Raw genomic sequence first — 26,937 nt, forward strand, 5'->3', positions numbered from 1 at the left:
AAGCCTTCTCCAACACACAAGAACAATTACCGATTGTCCCATACCTCTCCTCTGTCTCCCAACATGGAATCACGTGGTTTTGGGAGTTGTTGACCACTGATAATTCTCAGAACCAGCTGTTTCTTCAATTGACCAGGCAGTGGGTCTTCAGAATTTGGATTAAAGACACCTGTAAGAATGAGAAGTCACATAATGTGAAAGAAGTGCAATTTTGGTGATCTAGTTACAGATACCTTTGGTCTCATTTGCTTCGAGCATCAGAAATGCATTCTTAAACAAACTAGAATAAGGATCCACACCCATCCTTCTCACGCAATAAGTGATCCACTTATTTTGCTCATTTTTCTTACCTTGACACATGCAGTTTGGTTTGAGGACGTAGCCACAATTCCCATTGGCACTAAATTTGGCCCGGTTCAGCTGCAGCATTCTTCCCTCTGACTGGTAGTTTAGTGCAACTATTTGAAAAAAAAAAAAAAGAAGGTGATACTACTTACTGAGTACATTAACAACATTCTTGTTTGTAGAACCAAGGTAAAGGAAGGACACCTAAATCCATTTTCACATTTTACTTCTTGGATGCAAAAACTCAAATGTTTTATGAAAAAGAATTCACCTACATAACATACATCACAGCTTCAGGGAGAGAAGCTCTCCAAAAGAGTCTGAACTCTGAAGTCCCCTTGCATTTGAGAAGTTCATTTATTTCCATTTATCAGACAACTACTTGGATGTAAGACACATGTTTGAGGTAATCTATCTTGGTAACAACATAGACAGGAATAAGGAGGACTCAGTTGTCAGTAAAGTTGGATGAGCAGAGAACTCGGAGTATTTTAAGGGGTGATTCCAGTGTTCCTATTAAAACATCCCTCCTAAAACAAAACAAAAATAAACAAGTTTTCTTTCTGCTCACCAAGTTGGCATCCAGCATTCCAGAATGGCTGGGGATTGTAGTTGCTAGAGTCTACACGATAAGAAGATGGGTAGATGCGGGACAACTGATGCTGGTTGAAACGTAGATACTGTGCTGGCTTTTGCTGCAGTATCTGGTGGGCTTTTGTTTCACTGAAAGATGAAACCTGCCAGCTGGAAGAGACTAAAGAGAAGAGAGGAGGAGATTAGAGGTAATCTCCTTAGTTATTTATTTATTATCTAGATAAAACATTCAGAACTACATGGCACTAGTTCCTTATAACTATCAAGCATCATTTGAATACATCCCACTCAGAGGGAACTATGCTATTCTTATATTACAGCAAAATCATTGTGCTTACTGGAGGAGTTATGGTTGGGAAAATGAAGCTGAATATAAGGAATGACCTGAATCTTCATTAAGAAGTTTAAAAAAAAAAAAGTCTCTAAGATTTTTTTTAATTTGCTCAAGGCAAGTATGTTTTCTGGCAAGCAATTCTCTCTTTTTGACACTTTTAACTAAAACTTGATTCCTGTCAAAATAAGATACAGAAAACTTAGAAAGAGGATTGAAATATTCTAGAAATTTAATGCCCGATGTTTCATCAGATCTCACTTAAGAATCTAGACTTCAAGCTTGAAATGCTCTTCAGACCATTCTCCCCAAGAGCATAACTAAGTCCTCTGTTATTTCCCAGGATTCAAGTGTTGTGTGGCAGCTTTTATACAAGCTAGCAAAGACTACATGTGTACCACTTACTACCTGTAGTAACTTTTTCTCCTTTATGGAAGCTGTCACACAACTCTAGACTCACTTTGTGGATTCTGAATAGCAAGCGGTCAGCTACTTCAAAATAGTATAGCTTTATTTTGTGCAGCTCTACTGTTATCATCTTTCCAGGGTCAGGGAGAAACAAACAGAAAACCAGCTTTCAATAAGAAGATACGTAAGGACATAAACCTTTCAATTTCTTTGTATAGCAATTATTTTCAGCAGACTTTTAGTTCAACCTACTTTCAGTTTCAACGTCGTGGATGCCAACAGACTTTGTGTATTTCACGAGGTCAGAGAGTGCCCTGGACAGCTTCATTGTTTTCTTCTGTCGGTTTATTCTAGAAGATAAAACAAATTAATTTCCCATTAATCAAGGGGTAAATTTTATCTTTCATATTTAAAAATAAATCAGGGTAAAGAAACATAAGAAGGTTTTCTTCTACCAAGGAGGTACTTAATAGTTTTATACCACATAGAGCTTCGCTGTCAGAGCACAGCAGTTGTGGAACCAATGGCACGAAAGTACATGGAACAAGTAAGTCCTGTTCTTTCTTGTTAATGGCAGACATAAGTATTCACCTACTAAGATCTGGTGGGGAGGACTCTAAATTGCTTTGACCAAAGGGTGGAACATCTATTCACATATATATTTACTTCTCAAGTCAAGTGCTAACAAAAAAAAATATTTTTAAATCCCAAAGAAATAGTAAGAAAGTAATGCTCTGATCCTCCTTATTTGCTTCAGGTTATCACTAACAGCATACCTACTAAACTCCCCCCAAAAGCTCCAAAGTATCCTAGAGAACTGCTTGATCTGATTTCTTACTTTTGAAGCCTGAAGCTTAAGCAACCATCCTGCAAAGGATCTTTGATGTCAGGATTTTTGAAGAGGCAATTTCAAAAGAAAAATCAAAATCATCCGCTGAGTTGTGATGGAACTTCATTTGGCAAATTATGAAACAATAAAAAAAATCAGCTGAGGACCTGATAAACTGCAAATCCACCTTAATGGATTCAACTAGGCCACCAGTCAAATGGCCTATATTTCAGCTGGATGAGATGGTAAGAGCTCAAAACACATACAAGGTCTGCTGTACTTTGCTAATTAGTTTGAATGGCACCAAGAGATCATTCTAATGATCTTGTGGCAAACGTCGGATCTACCCTTATAACAGATCCCTGTCACATGCCTGCAGCCTTCAACAAATTGACTTCTAGACCTGAAGCATATCTATTTAGTGGGTACATTTATGTAGGCATCTTTTACAGAAACAAAATTGCCAAATCACTTGTTAACAAACCTGCTGTAATGTACAGAGCTCCTGGCTAAATTTCCTTGAGAATCCGAATCATCTTCACCCTCTTCCAGACTTGTTGCCTTTTTCAGTTTGCTTCCTTTTTTCTGTGCCACAAGGAAATAAAACCATAATATCATAACAGTTTGATCAACATTTGAGCAGCTGGATACAATTCTGCTTTGTTATAACTATATTACTCACAGAAAATCAGAAACGACAGCTTTTGTAATACTCAGTACTGCAGAACTATATGCATGCGTGTGGGGAAGACTCAGCCCGAGGTCAGAGCCTTTTTATGAAGGAATCAGATCCTCAGATAAAAGGTGCAAATTAATTTTTAAGCTTTTCAGATTAGATCTTGGATACTTTTAGTCCTTGACATAAATTGAAACTGTTATGCACCATTATAACCAGTTATTCAGCCTACCCATTCAGTGAACAGTCTGATAGCAAGCCTCTGCTAGACAATGCAATTATGATATTCTTCTCTACCACTGTGTGCAAAGAAAAAAACCTATCCAAGAATACAATATGAGTGTAGACCTAATTTACCGAGTGGCTCACCTTGCGTTTAGAAAAACTGCCCATCAATGATCGGCTGTGCCTTTTATTGGTACTGAAGTCTTCCCCAGATTCCACATCATCCTCAAATTTATTCTAAAGCAACCAAAGAGAAAGAATAATGTAGCAGACCAAATAGAGCACTACAGACAGCATATTTGAACATCATCAGAAATAGTTTGGAAAGCAATCCTCCCTAAATTGTCAACAGAACTGGAGCAGACCAATGCAGGCTTTTTTTTTTTTTTTTTTTTTTTTTTTTTTTGGTAAAAAAACCCAACAAACCACAGGCTGAGTAAAAGACCTTTTATCCCAGCAATAACTACCATCATTTTTGTCCATGGGAACTTTCAGAGCAGACAAAAATCTCACAAATATGTAACCCCAATTTTATTTTCATCTAGGCAAAGTTTGAATGCCCCCATACCACATAACATTCATTGACACCAGACTGGTTTATAGCTTAATATGTGAAAAGCATAGTTTAACTGGACTTATTTCTGCCAGCTACACAGTTTTCCTAGGGTAATCCTAGTATCCAAGGCCAAGAAGCCTTGGCCTTGTAGTGCATCTCACAAGAATAACTGTCTGATATACCATGTAAATCATTAGGCTTAAAAGTACATACAAAACTTATGCCATAGAAAGTTTTGGGAAGCTGATTTTTAGTTCTCATCTAGTTTTAATCCCTAGTTAGTACACTTGCTTATTATTGGAAGATCTCCAATGTTTTTCATTTGCATGCAACAATCTTCCTAAGCTTTTTGTGGCTTATTACAAATTCTAAAATGACAATGCCTCAAGTTCATTAAGTGTAGTCTATGGGCTGAGTTCATTTTTATAAATAAGCATTAGTATAAAATTAAAATACAAATGTAAATGCATAGAACATAGACAACCAAGGCAAAAAAGCCCAACTTTCATATGCACTTTTTATAATGGAAAATAAAAATCTGTTGAAAAGTAATTTCATTTTGTATATTTCATGCTCCAATTGCTGTGTGAGCAAGAAAAAAAGCTTTGCATATCTGACAGTGATGTTCACCTGGCATCATCATTAACTGAATGAATTCAGCTGTGGATCTGAAGTCAATAATATATGATTTATTCAGTAAGCTAATAAAACACAACAAATGGAAATGCTAAACTTCTCTTTGTCTGAAATCACTGAGAAAGACATTGGACCTTAGAGAAAGAGGTGGTTAGCATTTCAGTTTATATTTTGAAGGACTGCCACATTTCATTATTCATCTGCAATAACTTACTATCCCTCTGCATCAAGTGTGAAACATAAAACCAGCTAAAATTAAAATCTTATTATCAGCAAATTAGAAAGAAGCTTCCACTAAATGGACATAAATGTGAAAAGTATTCTTCCTTTTAATACAGCTTTTATATAAGCAACATGAGGTATTAACAAGGTGTCATGACAAAATGTTACAGAAAATATTACAGAAGAAGGGAACATGTTTTCTTATATATTGAATTAGCCAAATAAGTGTTCGTCAGGGCAGAATGGAAAACAACTTCAAAATCCCAGTTCCACCTGAGTCTGACTGGGGATGTGAACCTGGCTTTACCACATCCCAGAGGAACATTTTGGCTATCTGGTTATTCTTGAGTTGTATTATCCTAGTTAACCTAGACAGGAGACAGGAATCTTTTCATTGTGTGACTCACACTTATCTTGTTTTAAGGGAAGTGCTGAGCATTCTTTAGTTTCATGAGTACAACGATGGCTGCAGATACCTGAGGTAAACTGAGCACTGAGCTATCTTAACTGGGGAGTCTCAAAACAGAATTAAAAGCCCAACTTTAGACATCCACCTTTGAAAGAACAAGCATTACCGTCATGAAATTATAGTACTATATAGCTACAGAGACAAACAAAACAATCAGGTCGAGGGGCAAGTGAAGTATGATAAAACATGTTTACCTTCTTACTATCTAATTTTAGACCAGCCTTTCCTGATGATGGTAGAGTGGTAACTGTAAAATTGTTTGGATCTTCACAGTCACGGATTTTGGATTCTTTTATCAGTGAATCAAGTTTCTTCTTTGCTATATTCTCCACTCTTTTCCTATTAGTAGATGCCTACAAACAAAACAGAATCATTAAACTAGGTAGTGATGAAAAAGGTCTTATTAATTCCAGCCAGGATTAATGCAAACTAAAATGCTGTATGCAAGAAAAAAAAGTATTAAAAAAAAAAAAAGTTATTCATTCACATAATGTAAAGCAGTTACCTGCAGCTCAGTATCAAACAATGTAAGGTATGGAAGCATATGAAGCCCTGAAGTAGATGTTAGATCTAAAGTATAAACAGATTGTCTGAAGTGACGAGAGTGTAAAACTCATTAAAACAGTTCTAATTAAACCAAGACTGACCATTAGCAGAGCTATTCAGATGTCGTCTGTTACAAGCCAAGGATGTGCTAAAATAGAAATAGTTACTACTGAGATGACTCCCCATACTGGACTGGATTAACATATGCTATGTTTTGCAGCACCAATTTAGTAAAAAATCTGATCTATTCCACTGTGCTGTCCAATAAGCCATTCTTCACAGAAATTTAACAGTAATGGATACATGTCAAAACTGAGTATACGGTATTTCTCTCACACATCAGGGTTGATGGACAGTGTTCGTATGCCATGTCAAGGTTGACTGCAGCTACAATAGATGCAAGCTTCTACTGGACAGAATGGGAGAAGATTTAGAATCTTGATTTCATCAGTTCAAGGGCAAAATGTAAGAGAACTCCTTCTGTGAGGAAGTGGAGGGAAAACAAATAGAAATCCAGAGTTTTCTTTTTCATCCATGAGGCACAAACTCACAATCCCAGGTCTTTTAAGAGGTGACAGATTGTGTTTTCTCAGTAGGCCTTAAGAATTCCCAGTTAAATTTGTCATGAAACAAGCTATGATTTTCTGAACGCTTCAAAATTTGGCTTGGAAAGCAAGCCAGCTGTAGCAAATCTCAGATTTAAAGCATCACTAAACCTCACAGCAAAGTGAACTGTTAGTAACAAAGACAATGAGGTCAGCAAAGTAATGCCTACTGAGCTTTTAGTGAGAATAATACACCCAACCATAACATGTTACTAGCTAATTTTATTATGAAAGATGACACTTTTCTTACTGGCATTAATTTCTCCATCCATTCAATGGAAGAAAAATAAACATTGTTTGACGTCTCTTTATAAATAGTATATCTGTGGGCTAAGTTGAAAAGAATCATGGCAAAAGTAATTTCTAGCAGTGAGAGACCTGCTAACATTTCTGTTTGTTCAAGCATCGGGATTAGGATCCTCTCGAAACAAGCTATCTTTAAGTCTAGAAATTATCTGGACAACTTGCAAAACCAGGATATTAAGTACAACAGCGGCCCTGATTTCATCAGGCTTGTCAAGTCACCTGCCTTGCTGCCTTTGGATATTGCCTGAGATACAGACAAAAGATCTAGAAAACATAGGAAAACAAGCTGAGTGAACTTTGTTGATCACAGTGAAGTTTCAAAGTCAAGAAATGTCCAATTCTCATTTAATTCAGTTTGCGCAGTTCTAGTTTCCCTGTACAGTCAGCTACGTAGGTAGCCCCCAAATGGGTTGTAAAAGCTTTTGGTTTGGCTTTCATTCTCTCGCTGTTCAAAAGGCTCATGCCTTGATACCAGGCCTGATCTTACATAGGTGGAAAGCCTGCTGAACTGAACTGTACCACACCACTGCCTGGGCAATACCTTCCACTTTGAAAAGCTGCATCATGTAACAAGAAGGTGTCAAACCCCAAGAAGTATTAAAACATCACAGATCTCAGCTTTAGAATATTGAAAAGCGATATGCTAAAACATAATAATTTTTAAAAACAAATTATTTTTCCCCTTTGGTAGACTTATTCATAAAGAAGTTTCTCTTTTAGTTTTAGAGTAAAAGCGTCAAATTCATAATATAAAATGAGGAAATATCCTGAGGGAGAGAGGACTGAAAATCTCTCCAAGGCAATCCGGGTTATGTTATTAGATGGTTTTGTTGTGTATTTTATATTGTTTCTGTAAGATGCAATGTCACTCGCCAGAAGATCAAAGTGACAAAAAAATAATTAACTTTTAAAAAGGATGGAGAAATAAGGGATTTTCAGATTGAAGCAAGCAGAGATTAAAATATTCTCCCTTTTTAACACCTTCTTACAGTAAAAATCAACTAAACCCACCATTCAGCAAACCAAAGGGATGCTGTGTAACAATGACCACAATTTGACATAAGTAAAACTTTTTTCTTTTTTTTTTTTTGCATTTGAGGAGAAGACGACTATGATGCAATAAAGAATCATGAGCTATTACTATTTAAAATATTAAAAAACATGAAAATTCCCAACTTGAAACATAACCACTGGAACTGATGCTGTCTAGTATGCACTTCTGTCAAATCTGTCCCCATGAAGGTTTAGAACCTAAAAGACTTGTGAGGAATCCCAAGGATTAGACCACATCCACGTTCCAGAGAACTGATACAAGGTTTCTTCTCACTGGGATGGGAAAACTTAACATACATTCACATCCAAATTGTCACTTAACTTACATCTCCATTCATTAGTTTACAGTCATCATCAATCTCATCAGCGCTGTCCTCATCAGAAACTTCACCTTCCTCTGCGTCATCACTGATGTTGGCTGGAAGTTTCTTTCCCTAGAAGATAGAAAGATTACGCAGGCAGGTTAGCACGCGGGTCTTGCTATCACACATATTAAAAAAAAGAAAAATTATTCAAAGCATGCAGCCAGGTTCTTGCTGATTGAGAACCTTAAGTACCAGGTTCTTAAAGGCTGCTTTTTGTAAAATGATTTAAGTTAGGGTATAAGTGATAATCGGGCAGAAATCATAATCATCACCAAAAAAAGGGATGGAACAAACAAAGCAGGTTTTTACCTTAACCAGTATCTTTCCTTTAAGACTTGCTGGGGAAGGGAGCTTGGTAGAATCATCATTGTGCACAGAAGACAGATCCAGTTTGTCTCCCAGAATTTCTATAAGATACTGAGCCATCTTCTTCTGCTGAATGACACTGCAATGGTTCTCAATTGACAAGATAACAGGGTACCTGGCAGAGACATAAGCAAGTATCATCAACTGCAAATTTAGTTTTTATAGCATTAAGAGGATAACAGTTATTACTGTCTGAGCCATTCCTGTAACAGACATCACCACCAATGAAATCCACAGTGGTTCGATAAATCAGTGTGGGCACAGGACTGATACTCCACTACTCACTCCAAACCGAATGGTCGATTTTTTGACAGCCACAGGATAATTAAACTTCTGCAATCTGATTTGATGCATTTTTTTCCAGACCACACTTTTTGCCTTCCTAAACTACCCAGTCCTGAACTTCACTTACTATCAAAGAGATTCTAGCAAGCCATTCATAAGGAAAAATTAAGTAGTCACTGCCTTCAACTCTCCTCTCCAATCAGTGCTTCAGCTCCTTTGTACTCTCACAGATAAAAGTAAATAAAGATTCCAAGAACTAAAAAAATCCCCAACGGGGCTTTGTCTTTACCTTCCCACTTCCAACAACCAAGCGATAAACCTGTTGTGCTAGTTCTTCCATGAAAACTTTTCTAGATAGCAACAGAGCATTGTCATAAAAACCAGCCTGCAGATAAAGCCTCTTCTACAAAGACAGTAAGCATTATTTCTAGATTTAGTTTTATTGTTGTCATATATTGTTGATTCTCCAGGCTGAGGCCAAGAAATAACAATGCCTCGTTTTTTGAAAGGCATCATCAAGATAAGATTTGTGAAACTTCGATTCCAGTGTGGTTGGTGCCATATAAAATCACACTGAAGATGGATTTCTGTTTAGAGATGATGCATTTTTAGGATGAGCAAAAAAGCCAGCACACAGTACAGTTTGTAGGGCTGAATTATGAGGCATTCATTAAGTAAAAACTAATTATGAATAAAAAGACGTCTATCATAACATCTGGCCCTCATTAGCTCCTCATCAGGAAAAAGGAGGCTTTCAGCCAGGCAATGCCTGGAGGACAAAACTTTCCCAACTGATGACTATAGTTAGATTCCTAGCTTTGCCTGAAGCTAGTTCCTTAGTTGAATTTGCAGCGTACCAACAGCTAAGCCTCCAGCCTGTCCTGGGAAAAAAAAAACACCTGCAAGTCTGAAATATGTTTTGTTCAGTACCAAACTCTGACCGAGCGCCAATATCTATCAAGAAAAAAACCCACCACAAATAAGTTGTAACACAGTCCCACTTAGCCTTTCTGTAAAGCTTTTAAGAACTGTAACAATTTCAGAAGCATTGCCATATATCCTGCTGGCCAGCTTTCCTTTGATTTATTTACCATGTCTTCAGCCAAACTCAAAAAAATTCAGGCTCACAATTAGTTTACCTGGGCTGAAATTTCAGGGCAAGGTTAGCTCTACTAATGAAGACAGATGGACTGCTTAGGAGAAGCTACTGGAAAATTTTTACAGAGATAAATTAATTTGTCTTAAAAAAAAAAAGAAAGAAAGAAAAAGATAGGTTGACACACACATTTTGACTCTCAGGAGGAGGACGGTACTGCCAAGGTATATGAAACTTCCCATTGTATAATTCTCTGATTTCCAGAGCAACATACAGGTAGGGAAAATAACCTATTTCTCTTGAACAGTCTGCTTTCTCCCCAGTTGGGCTGCTGTCTCTTTGTATTCCTTTGCTGCCTGACTTGCTTCCTATCCCTGGAGTAACCAAGCGTAACCTTGACATCACTGGAGTACACATCCAGAGAGATATGTAGTTAAACCATCAGCCTTTCACTAAAAACATTCACTGTCAAAACATGTTAATCCTCTGGTCTTCTACAAACGGGATAAAGACAGTCCCACAACTATGTACAGACTGCCCCTACTCAGTCAATTTTGCCTTGTTATTTCTTTCTGAAGGCTTTCTCCCCACACAAAACAACTCAGAATTCTGTCTGGCATATGCAGGAACAGGTTAGATTTTCACTAACTGCCTTTACAAGGATGCCAGGGAACTCTCCAGCTTATAGCCCTGAGACTCAAAAGTTGGCAGACTGCATACATACTCATTCTTGACAAAGGCATATTTGTTGATAGTTTCAATCACATCTTTGAAGAGAATTTTGGAAGTCAAAGTGTATCCATGGTGGACAATTGGTTCCCCGTCCGGCCCATCCCAGCAGTCAACTGTAGAACAGAAACAATGACACCCATCAGACAAGTAACATCTGGGGCCACCACGTGTGGAAGACTGTGAGACCCTGCAATTCCCTTCAGCATCCCAGCCAGGCATGTACCCAACAAAGCAGGGTATAGGTTCGTTCCCACCCTTCATCTGTATCTCCCTCCTCACTGTGCTCAACGTCCTTTCTCTAAAGAAACTTCCTGGCCTTGACATTCTACTGCGTACAGATGACTGTTCCCATTGTTTGAGAAAGCCCCAAGCAAAAAAGATCTCCTTTTAACAAGTGCTGAGGATTATTATGGCAGGAAGAGAGATGACATAGCATAGCATTACTTTCATTATGCTACTGCTGAACCTGAAAAAGAAAGCAGAGAATCTTAGCCAAGCTTCTCACACCACAAGCAAAGCCAAGACCTAGTCATCTCTAGCCCTCCTTGGATTTTGTCTAACCTTATACTTGTTTACAATCACATTTCCATGAAATGTTTTACTCCTCTGAAGTATCCATTGGCATATCCACAATCTAACCTGAGCAAACCATGATATTGGCCTTCTGAAATACTGTGAAAACACTTTGATGGTCAGGATATTAAAGGTGATTACGAAAATGGTACTCTCTCAGAAAGGCACTACAAACATCAGAAGAGATTTCACATAAAGGCTTCCTGGTCACTGCAGAGACTGTCAACATTTCACATAATAGAACCCTACTTCCCTTATCAGAAATATCGGCTTTCCTGTTACGTGTAGCAAGAAATCTGCCATATTTTTGAGTTTGCTTGTCATGCACTCGGCTAGAAAGTATATACACCAATACATTCTACTGAAATTTACTATTCTCTCTACAAAAATATTTTTACAATTTTTTTCCCTCAGTACCAATGACACTACTCTTCAAATGTCTGCCTTATTTCCATGCTCAAGAAAATTCGTCCATTATACTGCAACATTATTTTGTTGTTCTTTATGAAGGAAAGACACCATTTTACTAGGCTTTTTCTTCTGCCCAATCACCATGTCCTCTGCAGAAGTCATCAGTCTTCCTTTACAGAGGAGAAACAAAACTACGGAGCCTACTGATGATTCCCTTTTGATCTTTACCTTCTACGCAACGACAGCCAGATTGTAGCACCCATGCATACATGTCCACCCTAGACTGGGACATCAGTTGATCTCCCATGAGGTAGGTATTATGTGAAGAGGTAATGAAATAGTGACTCAAAGGAAAACTCATGTCCTGATTCACTTGGTAGTGTTCTGGGTTGAATATGTCCCCTGATGGACTCCGCATGTAATTGGTGAAACCTGTAAACAAACAATAATATAAATAACACAGTTTTGTCCTTTTTCTTGCTGTAGCCTTCCTAAAACCAGCCTAAAAATGCATCCCTACATTCACCGACACATTCATGAACATGTAAGATAAATACCACCACCACATTCCAACTGTCACGATGACCAATTGCGATTATTGCTTTCAATAAATTTATAGTTGCTTTGTACATTTCCCTGCTCTGCCTTTCCTAAAAAAATATGTCTATTTAATCCAAACCTGGCATTTTAGGCTTATAATTTTTGTCAAAAGACTCTGCTGGGACATTAAGTCGCATGGCATACAAAAGCCTCCAGGGGTCTGTGGTCATATCCTGGCATTGCTCCTCAGTGAAATGAGCTGAAAGATATATGGTATTGTACCACACAGAGACAGTTTCTAGTGGCCCAATAGTGTGACGCAAGGTAGATACTCTCCTCTCCTCTATTTCTCCTGAAAATACCAAAAGAATGTCAACACACATTGGCTTGTACAAGCAACAGTCTCTCATTTTGATATGACACTGCATGCACAAACATGCATGAGGCTGGGAGAGATCTGCAGTACTGTATTACTGTCACTTTATGAGACTGAAGTTCACTCCAGACTTAATACTGAAAAATCATTTATCTGTAGTACTTTCTAGAACTTATTTTCTGAATTAGTGGGATGCTTGCAAATCATGCAAACATCACCTGAACAATTTCTGTACTGCAATCACTCTTGTTCAGAAGCAAAGTTTTAGCAAGTTACGTTTTTTTATCTTTGTATGAAATGGCTGCTCTCAGATCACCAGTATACATTTGTGCACGTATACACAGACCCTTTCACAAGACAAACTAACATTAAAAACTGTAACTTTGATGTCAAGCCTCCCCAAAATTCTTTTCGTTCACCACTAATGAAAGACTAAGATTTCCATTCACATCCTGACTTTAACAGCTGCTGACAGCAACGATGCCTTTATTCAAAAGGTCTCTGCTTCAAGACTTCTAATTCTCCTGACATTTCACTCATTATTCCATAAATAAAACAGTGCCCATATAAAAATTCTGCCAAGCTTCTAAAGGTCTTAATGCACTTTCTTTGACTGTGACAGACTGGTGCTTTGTTTCACTAAAGTTACACAAGGCAAAACAACTCCAGTCTTCAATATCAATCTCAGAATACTGGTCTACAGAACACAGAGAAATTGAGCTTGAATAGAATTCAAGATAAAATGTCACCTTTATGATGGTTCTTATAGGCTTTACATCTTGTGTTGATGAAAGTTTTATTAAACGAAAAGAGCTGATAAATACAAATAGCAGCCAAATCTTTTTGAAGAATACACTAGGAAACAGTGCTAGGGAACCTCCGTGTAGCCTAATATTTGAGTCTCTTGAGGCACATATCATGATCAACTAGCAAACCAGTAACACAGCTAGAGTAAAAACAAAAGACTAACCAAGTCAGAGCAGATACCATGAAAAATTGATAGGGCACAGTGTATGTGCAGCATACAGCATCAGCAAACATACAGCTAATCACTTTTGGCAGATTAATTATTTCATCTTACTACAAACCAAACAGCTGCTACAAGATTAATTCCACACATCACTGTTAGGGCAAGCCTCTGAACCAACACTATTGTTTGCTTTAAGCACTTGTTAAAATATGGTATCAAAATTGTTATAATGAGTTCACACTAACTGGATCTATCAGCCCTACGATGAAGAAATATGAATGAATCAAGATATTGGCAGCAAGCAGTGTGTACCATAGATCTCCAGTATTTACACACTCGGGAAAAGCATACTGACGCAGTGTTTTATTTTGATCAACAGAAGAAGGTAAGAGGTTTTTTGCAAGACTGTTGAATGAGCTAATTGTCACAGGCCAGTCTGAGGTGCTTCATGATAAAAGCCATCACAGTTGAGGACACAAGGCACTACAGATACATGAATGAACATCAATGGGCAAAGGACACTATACTATTATTTTAGTACTACTGAAGTGCCTCTATGTGTGGGCAGGATGCTCCTGTCTGGGCCCTACCAATTTGAGGAATAAACATACAGCTTCAGTTTCCATAGCTGTTGTATTTCAGCCTCCTTAGGCAGCACTCGATCTGTTTTCTGGAAGACAAGAGGAATCTAAAGTCTCAACTACACACAAAGACAAGAAAAGAACAACTTCTCTGTGTGCATGTGTGTGCACGCATGTGCTACATGCATATGCATGCAGATATACATCTGTACCCTTTAAGCAGTTCTTTCTTCTTTGTTAGTACCCAGTCCAGCAGCATGCCCCTTGTCAGCTCCTCAGTCAGCTCTGTTCGGATGTTATCATCAATACACTCCAGAAGTCTCCTGTATTGGTTAAGCTCTAGATCAGATATGTTCTGTTCTGTTGCACTTCCAGCAAGATACTGGAGTGGTTAAAGTCTCCCATAAGGAGCAGAGCCTGCTAGCGTGAAGCTTTTTCCAGTTGTTTCAAAACAACCTCATCTTCTACTTCCTCCTGATCAGGAGATCTGTAGCAGACACCCAGCAGAATGTCACCCATGTTGGGCTGGTCTCTAATCCTAACCCATAAACTCTCAACTGTTTTATCATCCGTTCTTAGGCAAAGCAGTTCTATAGATCAGGTTAGTTTTCTAAAAGTTTTCCCTTCTGGTATGAAAAACTACAATAGTTTGAAAAGCCTAGTCTTACCTTTCTGGCTATGAGGAAGGCAAAATAATGAACCTGATTATTGATTAATTATGTCACTGCCACTGACTGTAAAGCACCAGAGAATAAAAACATGAATATGGCAACTCCTAGACTCACATGGCAGTAGTATAAGCTTTAAAATAATTCAAAAATTTAGTCTGAAAGTAGAACAGACCTGAATGCACCCTAATCCAGCATCATTTCTTGAAAAAAACTCCCACCTTACACAATATACCAGAAACTACCCATTTCTTCATGCAGTAAACCAAACCGAACTTATAACTGGCCACTTTTCACTATGACAACACACCTATAGAAATAGACAAGACTGATTTTCAAAAGGTCCTAGAACTTCTGCGCAGAATCTAATTCCTGAGGAATGTACTCTGTCCTTGAAGTTAGTGAGATCTGGTAGAAGATTTACTATTTAGGGGAAAGGATTTAGAATCAGTCCTCAAAATAACAGCTACCATCACGATGGTACAGCATCATTATATTCAGAGTGAAGGTTTTAGCAGCAGAGGTCATGAAAGCATGCTTCTATATAAATTTCATCTATCATCCCACTTCACATGTTTACTCTGGATCAGATCACTCCTCTTCTTAAAACTTAAAGGATTTTCAAAAATACCTGCAGGAATGATGCAACTAAACTCTACTGTATTTTCCAAAAGCACAAATAAAGACACATCCAGATCCAGCTGACCCGCGATGACTGCTACTTGATCATGATATGTACCTTTAAAAATCCTCCAGAGAGTACCAATTTCCCTTTACATTCCTCAGCAAATAATAGATATTAAAAAAAAAACTACTGAAAAGCATACTCTATACAACATGACAAAATTCTCTGACTATATATTATGCAAACAAACGCAATATTCTCATAAGCATCTAAACAGTTGCCTCTTTCTTACGAAAGCTACGCCAGCCAGCTTACCATCAATCCCCAGAGCTCCCTCCTGCTTGTTCTCCAGGCATGGTTCAAACTTGTTGATGATTTCCAGGCAGTGTTCTTTAGTCACATTCGTCATCTGTAAAAGTAGCAAAAATGAAGCGTTAACTAGCAATCACAGCTTCTCTTAGCTCTTTTCTCTGTATGCAGTTTAACAGCTGGCCAGAATATCCATAGTGGTACTAAGGATTTCCAGTTACCCAGCGAGATTCTCACTCCTGTCAATCAGTGTCAGGTCAGATAAGAACTAGACTGCTTTGTGAAAAGTTTCTGCCCTATTGGCAGCTGCCTGATCACAGCCAATAAAGACAGAGTTCTGCTTTGTAGGTCAAATCTGGTTAGAGTGTTATTAGGCACACAGAGCATCCAAACAGAAGCAGCTTTGTCACAAACCAATGGCATTTTTTCTCTTGTAGGATTAAAGGATTAGTTTGCATTATCAAAGGTTTTTACTTTAAAATAAAACAAGAAAATGCCTCATCTTTACGCAGCAGACAGAAAAATCAGTTACTAGCAGGGTAACGTAGAATCAGGACATAATGCTCTCAGAAAGCTCCTTGAGGAAATCTGTTAACTTCAATGTTGCTTTGCATTCTCAACTGAAAAAGGAAAGAGTACAAAGGGAAATACATGTTTGTAAATGTTTTCATTTACAAAAGAAGGGGCATTTATGATAAGCTATAGCTTTTTTTACCTTGCAATGTTTTCATAATTTGATTTTAACACTATTATTTAATATTCCTGCTATTTACTGTAGATTTTTCCTCTAATTACTACCCCTGTTGTTATTTAATATTCCTGTCCTGAGTGGTCCAGCAAATCCTTTCCATTAAGTGCTGTACATGACACATGAAAATCAGCCCTTGTCAGCAGAGGGAACTGCCAATAAAGTGACCAAGTTGATGACTGCTTTGGCAACATGGAATCTTTGCTTACGGGGAAAAGAAACCACCAGCCTATCTACGACCAGATCAATGCCTTTTCTGGGGGTAATTTAAAATCTAATAAATAAAAGTAAAAGAAGAGCAAGAAAAAATCCTAACCCTTTATTTGCCCATACATTATAGGTTTGCTGGGTTTAAAAGATAAAGCTCTGGAACAACAGAAGGCTTTTCTGGTACAGTTTCAAACGCACAGAATGAACACTTGTTTTCCCTGTACAGATTGTATGAGAAAGGGTAGCACTAGGCAAGGGAGAGAAGCCCCACAGGCACGGGTTGTCCACTTCAGTGATTAGCTGAGCTGATTTGTGTCCTGTGGCGAGTGTTCATTTTCCTCTCACCATCTGGAGGATCAATTGACCAATGAAATGGAAACATACCCCACTTATCTAAAAAGATAACTGCCAGAGCGTTATCTTTTTTTATTCATTCCTTTCTTAGACAACGTTTGAAACTGATGGAGATTTATGACTTACGGGAATGCAGCTTCAAAAGAGATCATGAGAGAAAAAGGCAAAGATGAGTCAACGCATTTGTTCCTGCATTGACTGCATCTGGCTATCCAATTATTTTTCCTCACTTCATAATCTTCCACAAGTCTCTAGATGAAAAATCATAGAATCATTCAGGGACCTCAGGAAGTCACCCAGCCCAAAATACTGCTCAAAGCAGCGTCCACTACAAGGTCACATCAGTTAGCTTAGGATGTTACCTGGTCTGGTCCTCAAAACCTCCAGGGATGGAGGCTGCACAACCTCTCCAGGCAACCTGTTCCAATGGGTGAATGTCACCATGGTACAGATACTAGATGCCTTGCTGTTTTCTGGTCTGCCAAATTACCATGTACCAGAAAGACTCAAACTTGTTCTGATCAAGGGGTATTTGGGGTAGGAGTAAAAGTGTTAGGCTTCCAGGTAGCTTGGTTACAAAGATTCTTAATGCCATAAAGGTTCAAGTCAGTGAGGGAGGAAGCAGATCAGTGGGCAGGAATGTGGTGCACCATACACACAGAGATAAGAAACTTTTGTCTTTTACCATTAGAAAAAAAAGAATATATCCACACTAGTTTCCCTTTTTCATGAAAACATATGTGAACTGTCAGAAAATGGACTTCCGTAACTTCAGTGCGCATAAGTGACTGATGGACAAAGTTTCTAATGTGACTGATTGTAGGCTAGCCGCCTTGTTAAATACAGTAACACAAGTGGATAGCACTTACTGCAACACAGCACAGAGTTTGCTGGTATTTTGCTGAATGTGCATAAACAGCTGTAAGCACAATGTATAGGTGCACTTCAATATCTGAATAGCAAAGCTTATAAAGCTGTAAATTAACATCTCTGAAGAGCTGTAAAATGTGTCACACTCATGAACAACAGTAAATATCAAGATTATCATTATCTACTGGCTGCTCCCACCACCACCCCGGCCCCATATTATTATACAGGGCATATACACATTACCTGGTTTGTCAGAGAAAAATACCTCACCTGTTTCAGCTCGGCAAAATGGGACAATAGTCTTTAAGACCCACCCCAGCAATGGAGTTAAAGCACTAAGAGAAAACTTAATATGTGCTACTATATAGCCTCAAAAAACTTTCCCAGACATTAATAATCCTCTCAACAGCTCTTCAAAAACATAATCTTCCACTTTACAAACTGAGATAGTGTGACAAAGTAATTCAGTGTCTCATCATGGACTATGCACTAAGTCAAAAGCAGAGCCAGAAACACCATCTTTGCACCAGGCTACTGAATACTGGGAAAAGACAGATACTGATGGAATCGTCCTAAGAGAACACATGAAAAAGAAAGAAACTGTACAGGCTTTCTTTAGGGGGACAACGAAAGTCTACAGAAAAAAGAGGTAGTGAGAGCAAGAAGATTCAAGAAGGAGTCATGCCAGCCTACAAGATGAAAATCAAGAGGCATCGAACTGTCTATTTTTCACATGTATGACAACAATGTTCCCACCCCTTTTAAATGGCAAACAGAAAGGCATGCAGACTGGAAGTCTTTCCTGGCTCGGGCCTACCTTCTGTTCAATCTCCAGAAAGCGTCTCAGGTCATCTGTATCTAGGTAGTCCTTGTGATTGCTGTAGGTGAGCATTAGCAGGTACAAATCACGTCGTGTTGACATCATCTTATAGAAGGCGCAGAACTCATCAAAGCCCAGCGTGCCCTGGTTATCATCCGTATCAGCCTCCTGCATTACACAATAATAAGGCAATGAGATACCCAGTTGCCCAGCAATAGCCTGAACAAACTTTGAATAAACAAACTCCTGCATAAGAATAAAGCAACACTGAAATTAAATGCAGGTTGACACTGCCTGACGTGGCTAGTCACTCTACGGCCTGCTAGAACAGATTGATTTATCAGGCTGATGCTTGTCATATGAATGCTTTGCACAGCTTTCCCCTTTGAACCTCTTAAATGTATGCATTAGTGAATCGGCCAAGAAACAACTCTTAAGGTCTTTATTGTTCCACAGGGAACCCTGCTTGAAGGATTTCTTTTGTCTATGGCAGTGAAGTAAGACAGCGTATCCTGCAACATAGAACAGAACATGCATCTGTCTGGCAGAATTACCCATTCGTATTTTCTTGAGAAGGTCATTAGAACCCAAGTCATCTTCAAATTCATTTTATATCTAGGATTTGGGAGGATATCTGTTAAATCCGCAGCCATAAGCTAGTAAGATCTGCAAGAATAATAATTTTGCAAGTAAAGAAAAAATCATCAGTAAATGACGCTATATTGTCTGGTATATCTATACCCTACAACATATATATTTCTTGGTTCTTTACTTTTTGGGGGCAGGTGCCCCAGCCTGTGATCCAAACCATGCTCAGTTGCATCAGCAATACTACTTACTGTTTGCACACAGTGGAGACAGAATTTCTTCAAAGAAATCTTGTGAGAGTCTGATCACAATGTCATCCACCCAATGATATAACTATTTGAAGGAGAGATTATGGAATTACTGTGTTTCCTAAAAGCCTTTTCCAAGAAGCATGAAAAAATGAATGAGAAATTCTGCCACGGGAAAGTATGAAAAAGGAAAGCTGCAATGTTTCCCAAACAGGATAGACAACACTTGCGTTTTTTATGAAAAGAGGTTTATCCAGCACTCCCTACTTTGTTCTCAATAACGGAGTTGTCAGCGTATTGCTTTACTCACGTTCACTGTAGACACGTTTAAGGACATTTCAAGCCACAAAATTAAAAAATAAATAAATGAGCCACGTTTTTACCAAACCTTCATATTTTCCACTGAATTTCCTTCACGTACTGCCACACGTGCACTTGTATCAGTTGAGGAAAACACTGATAATAAGCTCTCACAACCACAGACAGCAGCACTGAACAGCCTTCACAAAGCACTTCTGTCCTGGCAAGCTGACATCAATTCACAGTTATTTGCCCAAGAATGAAGTACTGCCATGACCCTGCAATTTATTCTAACATACCCACAGAGATTTTTAAAAACTTACACAAACAGCCTACTCTTGCCTTGTTCCCAAAGGACATCCTGCACTTGTTCCCTACTCTTTAATCTTGATAGACCTCACTATTTTGTCTCTTGTCCAGTCTCACACTTCAGCAGTTTCGGAGCCTGTACCAGCTACAACACTGAAGCTGACAGTACTATGGAGGAAGTGACTGGAAGAATGAGAAGTCATAGATGAAGCTTCTTTAGAACTGAGCCCCAGGTGAAAATATGAATGCATTTGCGAACAAGAAGTAGCTAATAAAAACGGCTTTTGCCATTGTAACTATGGCAAGATTTTTTTAAACAACTCACTACTACTTTTTTAACTAGAAAAATTAATATTAAAGGTAACTTTCTTTCAGACCTACATGTAGTACCCTATTAGATCTTAAAATACTTGGTGTAGTTATTTCATTAACCAAGAGATTTGATTTTTAATTTCAAGGCTGCTTAATATTCTGATTCTAAGCTATCAAATAGCAATTATATTTTCAGCTGAGACCAGCTCAGTTTCAATTATGCATTGCATGTGGAAAAAGCAAACCTATTCTTCTTTGTTAATAGCATTTCTAAAGCACCCGATATGTGTAGTAATTGTCATTGATTACAAACAGTAAAACCAGAACACAGCATACAAGCAGCATAAATTTTTTCCCAGGAAAGTTTTGCCCAGTCTCTTCTGTTTGGCTTGCATCAAACCTAATGGTTCATCCTGGAAAAGGAGTCACTTTAATCTACTAATTTTAATGAGTTTTTAAATCCAGTTCTTCACCAAGCTACATCTGTAAACCTAGTGTTTGCTGGTGTGAAAGAAAAAAACTGAAGAAAAAAAAGTAACGGGTAAAACCCCTTGGTTTTCTCTGGCTGTACATGCATGATTCTCAAAGGCTTTTGAGCCTGGAATGTGTCCAGAACTGAATTTTTGAAAATCCTATTGAAAAGGCTAGCATGACTTTCTAGTAAACTTGAAGCAGTGCTTGAACAGCTGCCATTCCAACTGTGAGATTTTCAGGCACCTAAACATACATTATGTTTCTGAAGGTACATACATACTCTGTCCAGACATTGCATAAGAAAAAGTAAAATAGCTGAAAAGTCCTCATCTCCAATACTCTCATAAGGTACTGGCTGCGCCCTAGAGGGAACAATTTTCTGTATGGAAACAATCAGGGACTAACACAGTAGCCCATACTCTTGCAGAAATACGATTACAAGCATTCATCCCTGTGGTCAGTACTTTTGGAATTCAAAGAACTTTCAGTTGGCAGAAGACACTGCTTTTGCACAAACTGCTGTTTAATGCAATAGCCTCATGTAAAATTTTTCAGGGTCCTAACCATACAGGTTCTTAATCCATCAATTGGATAATTTATCATCTGCAGAAAGGAAAGACACAAACTGACTTCTTTTCTTCCCCAAACAAAAGCAAAGGTAAAGGAGAGGGTATTTGCAAGTTCCTGGTGACTAGCATTTCATTCCATTTAAAAATTTCTTTTTCTATTTGGACATGTATAGGGTGTTATAATGCACTAGTGTGCAACAGCATGGACAAATCTACTTTCAAAATTCATTCTGGTCCACATAAATTTTATGCAACAGAAACAGAAAATGGTAATCAAAACAAGGGCTGGCATGGTAAGAGCAGCCCGAGAGAAATGAGCACCCAGCTTCCTGGGGCATCTGTGTGTTATGAAGCTTTTATTTCTCTTTTTTTTCAGTAACATACAGAAAAAATGCTCAAGTATTTTAACTCTACTTCTAAACTTCTGTTTAAATTTCTCCCTAGCTGCAAACTCTTTTTCTGCAGGACTTTCTGTTCCTAAAGAACAACTCACCCAAATGATGGGCAAAATATTTGCCTGATGCATACACTAGGATAACCTGTATCATCTGATTACTGGAAACTTTCCAATCGCCTTTCCTTCCTTCCCCATAGCCTTGACTTGCTGCGGTTTGCAAAGTTATCCTGTTCTCCATGCTCCATTTGAGCATCTTTTACCATTTTGGACCCACAAAGCAAGTTACATTGCACATAGGATGCAACCAAGCAGGCTTCAGCATCAGCTGTCAGCAGGATGAGAGAAAGAGCAGAAAGAGATGTAAGTTAAAAATGTTTTCAACCCAGAGGCATTAGAATAAATACATACAGCCATGGAGGAGAAGGAACATTTCAAGGCCCATTTTTTCTCCAGTCAAATTAGTCAGAAGGTTTCCAGGTTACAGTCTTTCTCAAAATTATTCTCTAACGCTCGTCTCTTCTGCTAGAGATAAAAGGCCATAATCAGAGGCCATAAAGTCAGTCTATAAAGACTGTCCATGGCAAAATGCAGTGGCTACATCGGTTTCTAACCAACGAAAGAGATCATTTTGCCTTCCTTTCTTTTCTCAGGAATAAGTTAAAGGAATGACAGCTTCACATCCAGACTGAATACAAAATCACCCATCCAAATGTACACATTCACTTGTTCAGTTTCATGTTAAAATACTTATCAAAAGTCACGCTGACTGCCACTATTCTTAACTTCCCCTTGATCCCCCCCAAAACTACCCATACTGTGCATGTTTCCATGAGGTCTGCGCGTAGGACTCGGTGAGCTATGCAACATTATGGCAGTTTATTAAGGAACAAGAGCCGGCATAATAAAATTTATTTGCACAAGATTTATTAATCGTATCATAAAGCCCCAGCCGACTGTTTCTCTTTATTTTTTACTGTTCTTTAGCAATGGAACAATTCTATAACTAGTGGCTGTTGTCAGCGAAAGTGCTTTTCATTCAAGGTTCTTAACACCATCTAAACCTTGAAGCTTAGGTTTTACACTTCTTACCATCTCTCTCTCTATGTATCAATTTCACACACAGGTAGGTAATTCTCTAGGGAATACTAAATTCAGAATAATGGAACAGACCCCTCCTAAATGATAAACAGAGCCTAATTTTCACATCTTAGCAGAGATCATGTCAAAATGAGAGTATTCACTCATTAGCATGAATCAGTAAAATGATTCCAAAGACTCTGATATGATTTCAGGTTTCTATTTCATAGGACTGAAGGATTCTAATGTTCTTGTCCTAGTGCACTGAAAGAAAGATTAAAAATAAAAAAGGAATTTTTACACATCAGCAATACCAAAAGGACTACTTGTTTCAAAGTGGTCTTCTACTCACACAGCAACAGGAAAAAATATATGCCCAGGCAGTCTCATTCCATAAGTACTTCATCAAACCAGGAAAAATCACCCCCAAAAAGAAGAAAAGCTTCAGAAAATGAAGACATGAACTTTAAGAAATCTTTAAACAGCCTTAAATTGATTGCAAACTGCCCTGGAGTTGTACAACCTCAGTAGATGCTTAGAATAAAAGATGGCTCAGTCTTCAAGCACCAACAGAGAACAAAATTACCTTTGCCTTGCCGCAGATCTTTGTGTGACCTTAGGCAATTCACTTATTCCTGCTTCAGTTTTGCAAAATCAGGCTTAGAATATTTCTCCACCTTAAGTTAGGCAAAACTTAAGTATTCAGCTATACACAATGCCTTGGACAGATTCAGACTGCCTAGAAAGTCATCGGTAGATAGGTATTTGATCCCTTTCAGTGCTGCTGAAATTCCAGTGTTTAGTTTTCTCTGAAACGATCTCTCACAGCCTCTCCAAGAGAACATTCTTTAAAACACCAGAGCTGCTGGAAAATTATACTGAGGTGTCCCTGACTCCGTGTAGGGCAAAAGTCATAGTAGTTCACTGTGCTGAAAACTATTGATTCAACTTCTGCTTAGGTCCTTCACACAACAGACTTTCTGATTACAAAAGCATACACATCTCCATAGTTCAGTTGCCCAGTAAATTGGGTCAAGGTCAGCAGAATGCAATGTCAAACAAATAGCTCTTAGCAATGCAAAAAACCTGACAGATGCGGAAGTTTGCATACTGGATATTTTATTAGTACTGCAGGATATTGGATACTTTACTAGATACTATTTATTAGAGAGAATGTAATCAGAGAAGGAAGTGTGACTGAGTTTCAGATCAACAAGTATAGCAAAAAAGCAATCTCTGTACTGTGTGTCTTTATGTTATGTAACACCAGGAGGTACCTGGTGTAATGCCTTTTTCTATGAATAACTATTTATGATGTGTTTCTGGAGCTCTTTTTCAATTTATGAAATGGACTGTGTAGTATCTCTCAGTAGAGTGGAAACAAACCAGATGATGAAGTATTTACAATCTCTCCTACTAGGTTTCACATTAAATCTCCAGCAGCTGAATCCTTGTTCTTTTAGAAGAAAACACATTTGAATTTCTTACCTTAAACATTTGCTTGACTTTTTGTCGGGGTAGGTTCACATTCAGTTTGTGCATTAGCTGGAGCACTTCACTAATACTCAGACTTCCATCACCATTTTTATCTGCCTCATCAAATGTCTGCTTCAACCACATTGAACAGGAGTTAAGGAACAGCACGGAATATTAAGGGATATTACTGAACATTATGTATATATGATTTTTTTTTCATGTTAGGAAAGACTGTATGAGACTGAGGATGAAAGAAAGTTCAAGGTATAACTCATGTTATTACAGTAACAGTTTCTAGACTTGCTATGCCCAATATGCAACACATGCTATTTACCCATACTACATACAACACAGAAGAACTAACTTCTGAGCAAATTTCAATGTTGCATCACACTTTGTCCTGTATAACCAAATGAAATGGACAGCTTTACACAGAAAGTAACAGGTGAAAGAACATACCTGTATGTTTTTCAGTCCACTGCAGTCATTCATCTCCAAATCTTGCCCAGAACAATCCTCTTCAAGGACTCCTCTGTCTCTGGAAACAGGGAATACAACGGGAACCACTTTGAAGCTTTAAGACTAGTGCTTGTTTCAGCAAAACAAATACTTAAAGGAATCCCTATGCTATGATAGCTCTCCACCCCTGGAAAATACTCTCAGATAGTCTAAGAAGGATATTGGTCTCTGGTCCTTTGGCGTTTTGAGAGGCTGTCTTCATCACTGATCCCTGCCATCAGGTATTTTAGCCCTGTGATCCAGGTGCGTGCTTCCTCTCCACTGGAAGATACCAGGTCAAGAGATTCCATATGGTCTCCATAGTAGATGCTGAAGCAGCAGTTGGGATCAAAACTGCCATCGGCATAGCGCTGAAAGATCTCCGATTGCTTCCCCTCGCAAACTTCCTGAATAGAGTCGATAGAAACTAGAATGACAAAAGCATGTAGTTCATTAATGACTGTGTGCATGCCCTAAGCCAGACAAGATGCATTTATTCTGTAGAGAAATCCTGTAGAGAAAGGGCTCAAAGCTCACATTGCAAGGTCCCCAGTTCACACAGGTTTTGCCTGCAACTCATTTACAACATACTACAGTACTGCAACCTGCAAGGCTAACAATAGCAACTTAATCTTCATAAACTATTAATCATAAAACAATTTACTGCCCTTTAAATTCAAGTACAACATTCTTCTTGATCACCCGTGAATGAGCCAAATCCTTCATTTTTGTTTGTTCATAAGAAGGCAAGACCCTAGGAGGAATCAGAAGAAAGGTTCTGTAGTTGACACTCACTTTTGGCTTTCTCATTCTTTCGAGAGGGTCTCCAGCGAATACATGACTTGTGCTCGTCCAAGTAATAGAAGCGGACCAACCCTTTGGAACTGCCACGGAGTTTGATCATCTGGGTACCAGTTTGCATGGAACTCATACATCTTTCCACTGAAGAGAGAAATAACGTGATACCAGTAAGTCAGACTTCACTCCCTTTAAAATCACCTTTACAGGAAGAAAACATATCAAGCAGCTACCAAATTAACAGTTCAAGTCAAAGGACAAGATTTCCTGTACAGTCTAATATATGAGGTCAGATTATATGATCAAAAAGTCAGAAAGATTATTGGCAACTGTTGGACTTACCTGTAAATGTGAAAGTTTTCATTCCCGTATTAATAGGTATGAAACAGACATATGTTAGAATTGGTGTAAGGTGCATACCCTGCTTAAGACCACCTTGAATGCTTAATTCAAGCTCCTACAATATGTAAAATTTGTGCTGCACACAGTATGAAATTTCACCTGGAAGTTTGGATCCTTGGCCAGCAAAAACTAGCACAGTTCCACCCCATGTCAGGAAAGTTATTTTCATTATACCTTACACTCTTGCCTCTTAAGCATACGGTAACCTTGTGGCATAACTTCAAGGAGTTTTTTTTCACGTTCCTCTCTGTAAATTCTGGAGTTCCTGTCAGCAGTATCACTGTTTAGAAGTACCATGGCTTCTTATGAAGCAGTTTAGTATGCATTCTATCTATTCAGAATCCAATTAAAAAAACAATAAAATTATTACCCAACTTTGTCATCAAAAGTATTCTAGGAACCCTAAAAATTCAAAAGCTTTTATGTACAAATGACTTAAGAGCTAAACCATTTTCACTGCCTTAAAAATTAACAGCAAGAAGGTGATTAGAATCCAGTGTGTGACTGCAAAGATGAGGCCAGCTTCAAAGGCTACATTCTTATAAAGAGGTCTACAGTCAGGGTCAACAACAGAGTAATTGTATCCTACACCAGTCAGGGAAATGTATAACCAGGCAAAAATCCTAACAAGTTGAGGGTGGCATTATTTTGATTGGCCTTCTCTAATATAAATAATATTTTGCTGTCCTTAAAAAGATTCCAGAATTTTCTTCCTGGGAAGAAGCTGAAAGAACAATACTAAACAGATATTCTTTGCGCTGATCAATGTTTTGTGTAAGGCGCTCAGAC

The 26,937-nt window shown here is 38.3% G+C and overlaps 1 protein-coding gene across 2 annotated transcripts in view; it reads right to left on the minus strand.

Annotated features, from left to right (window-relative positions):
• Positions 1-26,937, minus strand: part of PLCH2 (phospholipase C eta 2) — a 54,402-nt gene that overhangs the window by 19,456 nt on the left and 8,009 nt on the right. For both annotated transcript variants that reach the window (XM_049811510.1, XM_049811500.1), the window contains exons 2-17: positions 25,744-25,890; positions 25,132-25,375; positions 24,463-24,592; positions 18,698-18,868; positions 15,705-15,798; positions 11,858-12,061; positions 10,638-10,758; positions 8,476-8,647; positions 8,128-8,235; positions 5,486-5,644; positions 3,553-3,645; positions 2,992-3,092; positions 1,931-2,028; positions 917-1,099; positions 351-458; positions 45-169 (exon numbers count right to left, since the gene is read on the minus strand). In XM_049811510.1, the coding sequence (XP_049667467.1) occupies positions 45-169; positions 351-458; positions 917-1,099; positions 1,931-2,028; positions 2,992-3,092; positions 3,553-3,645; positions 5,486-5,644; positions 8,128-8,235; positions 8,476-8,647; positions 10,638-10,758; positions 11,858-12,061; positions 15,705-15,798; positions 18,698-18,868; positions 24,463-24,592; positions 25,132-25,375; positions 25,744-25,890 (2,258 nt within the window). The remainder of the gene's footprint in view (positions 1-44; positions 170-350; positions 459-916; positions 1,100-1,930; positions 2,029-2,991; positions 3,093-3,552; positions 3,646-5,485; positions 5,645-8,127; positions 8,236-8,475; positions 8,648-10,637; positions 10,759-11,857; positions 12,062-15,704; positions 15,799-18,697; positions 18,869-24,462; positions 24,593-25,131; positions 25,376-25,743; positions 25,891-26,937) is intronic.

Source organism: Accipiter gentilis, chromosome 1 (genome assembly GCF_929443795.1).
Source record: "Accipiter gentilis chromosome 1, bAccGen1.1, whole genome shotgun sequence".
In the NCBI taxonomy this organism is placed as follows: domain Eukaryota; kingdom Metazoa; phylum Chordata; class Aves; order Accipitriformes; family Accipitridae; genus Astur; species Astur gentilis.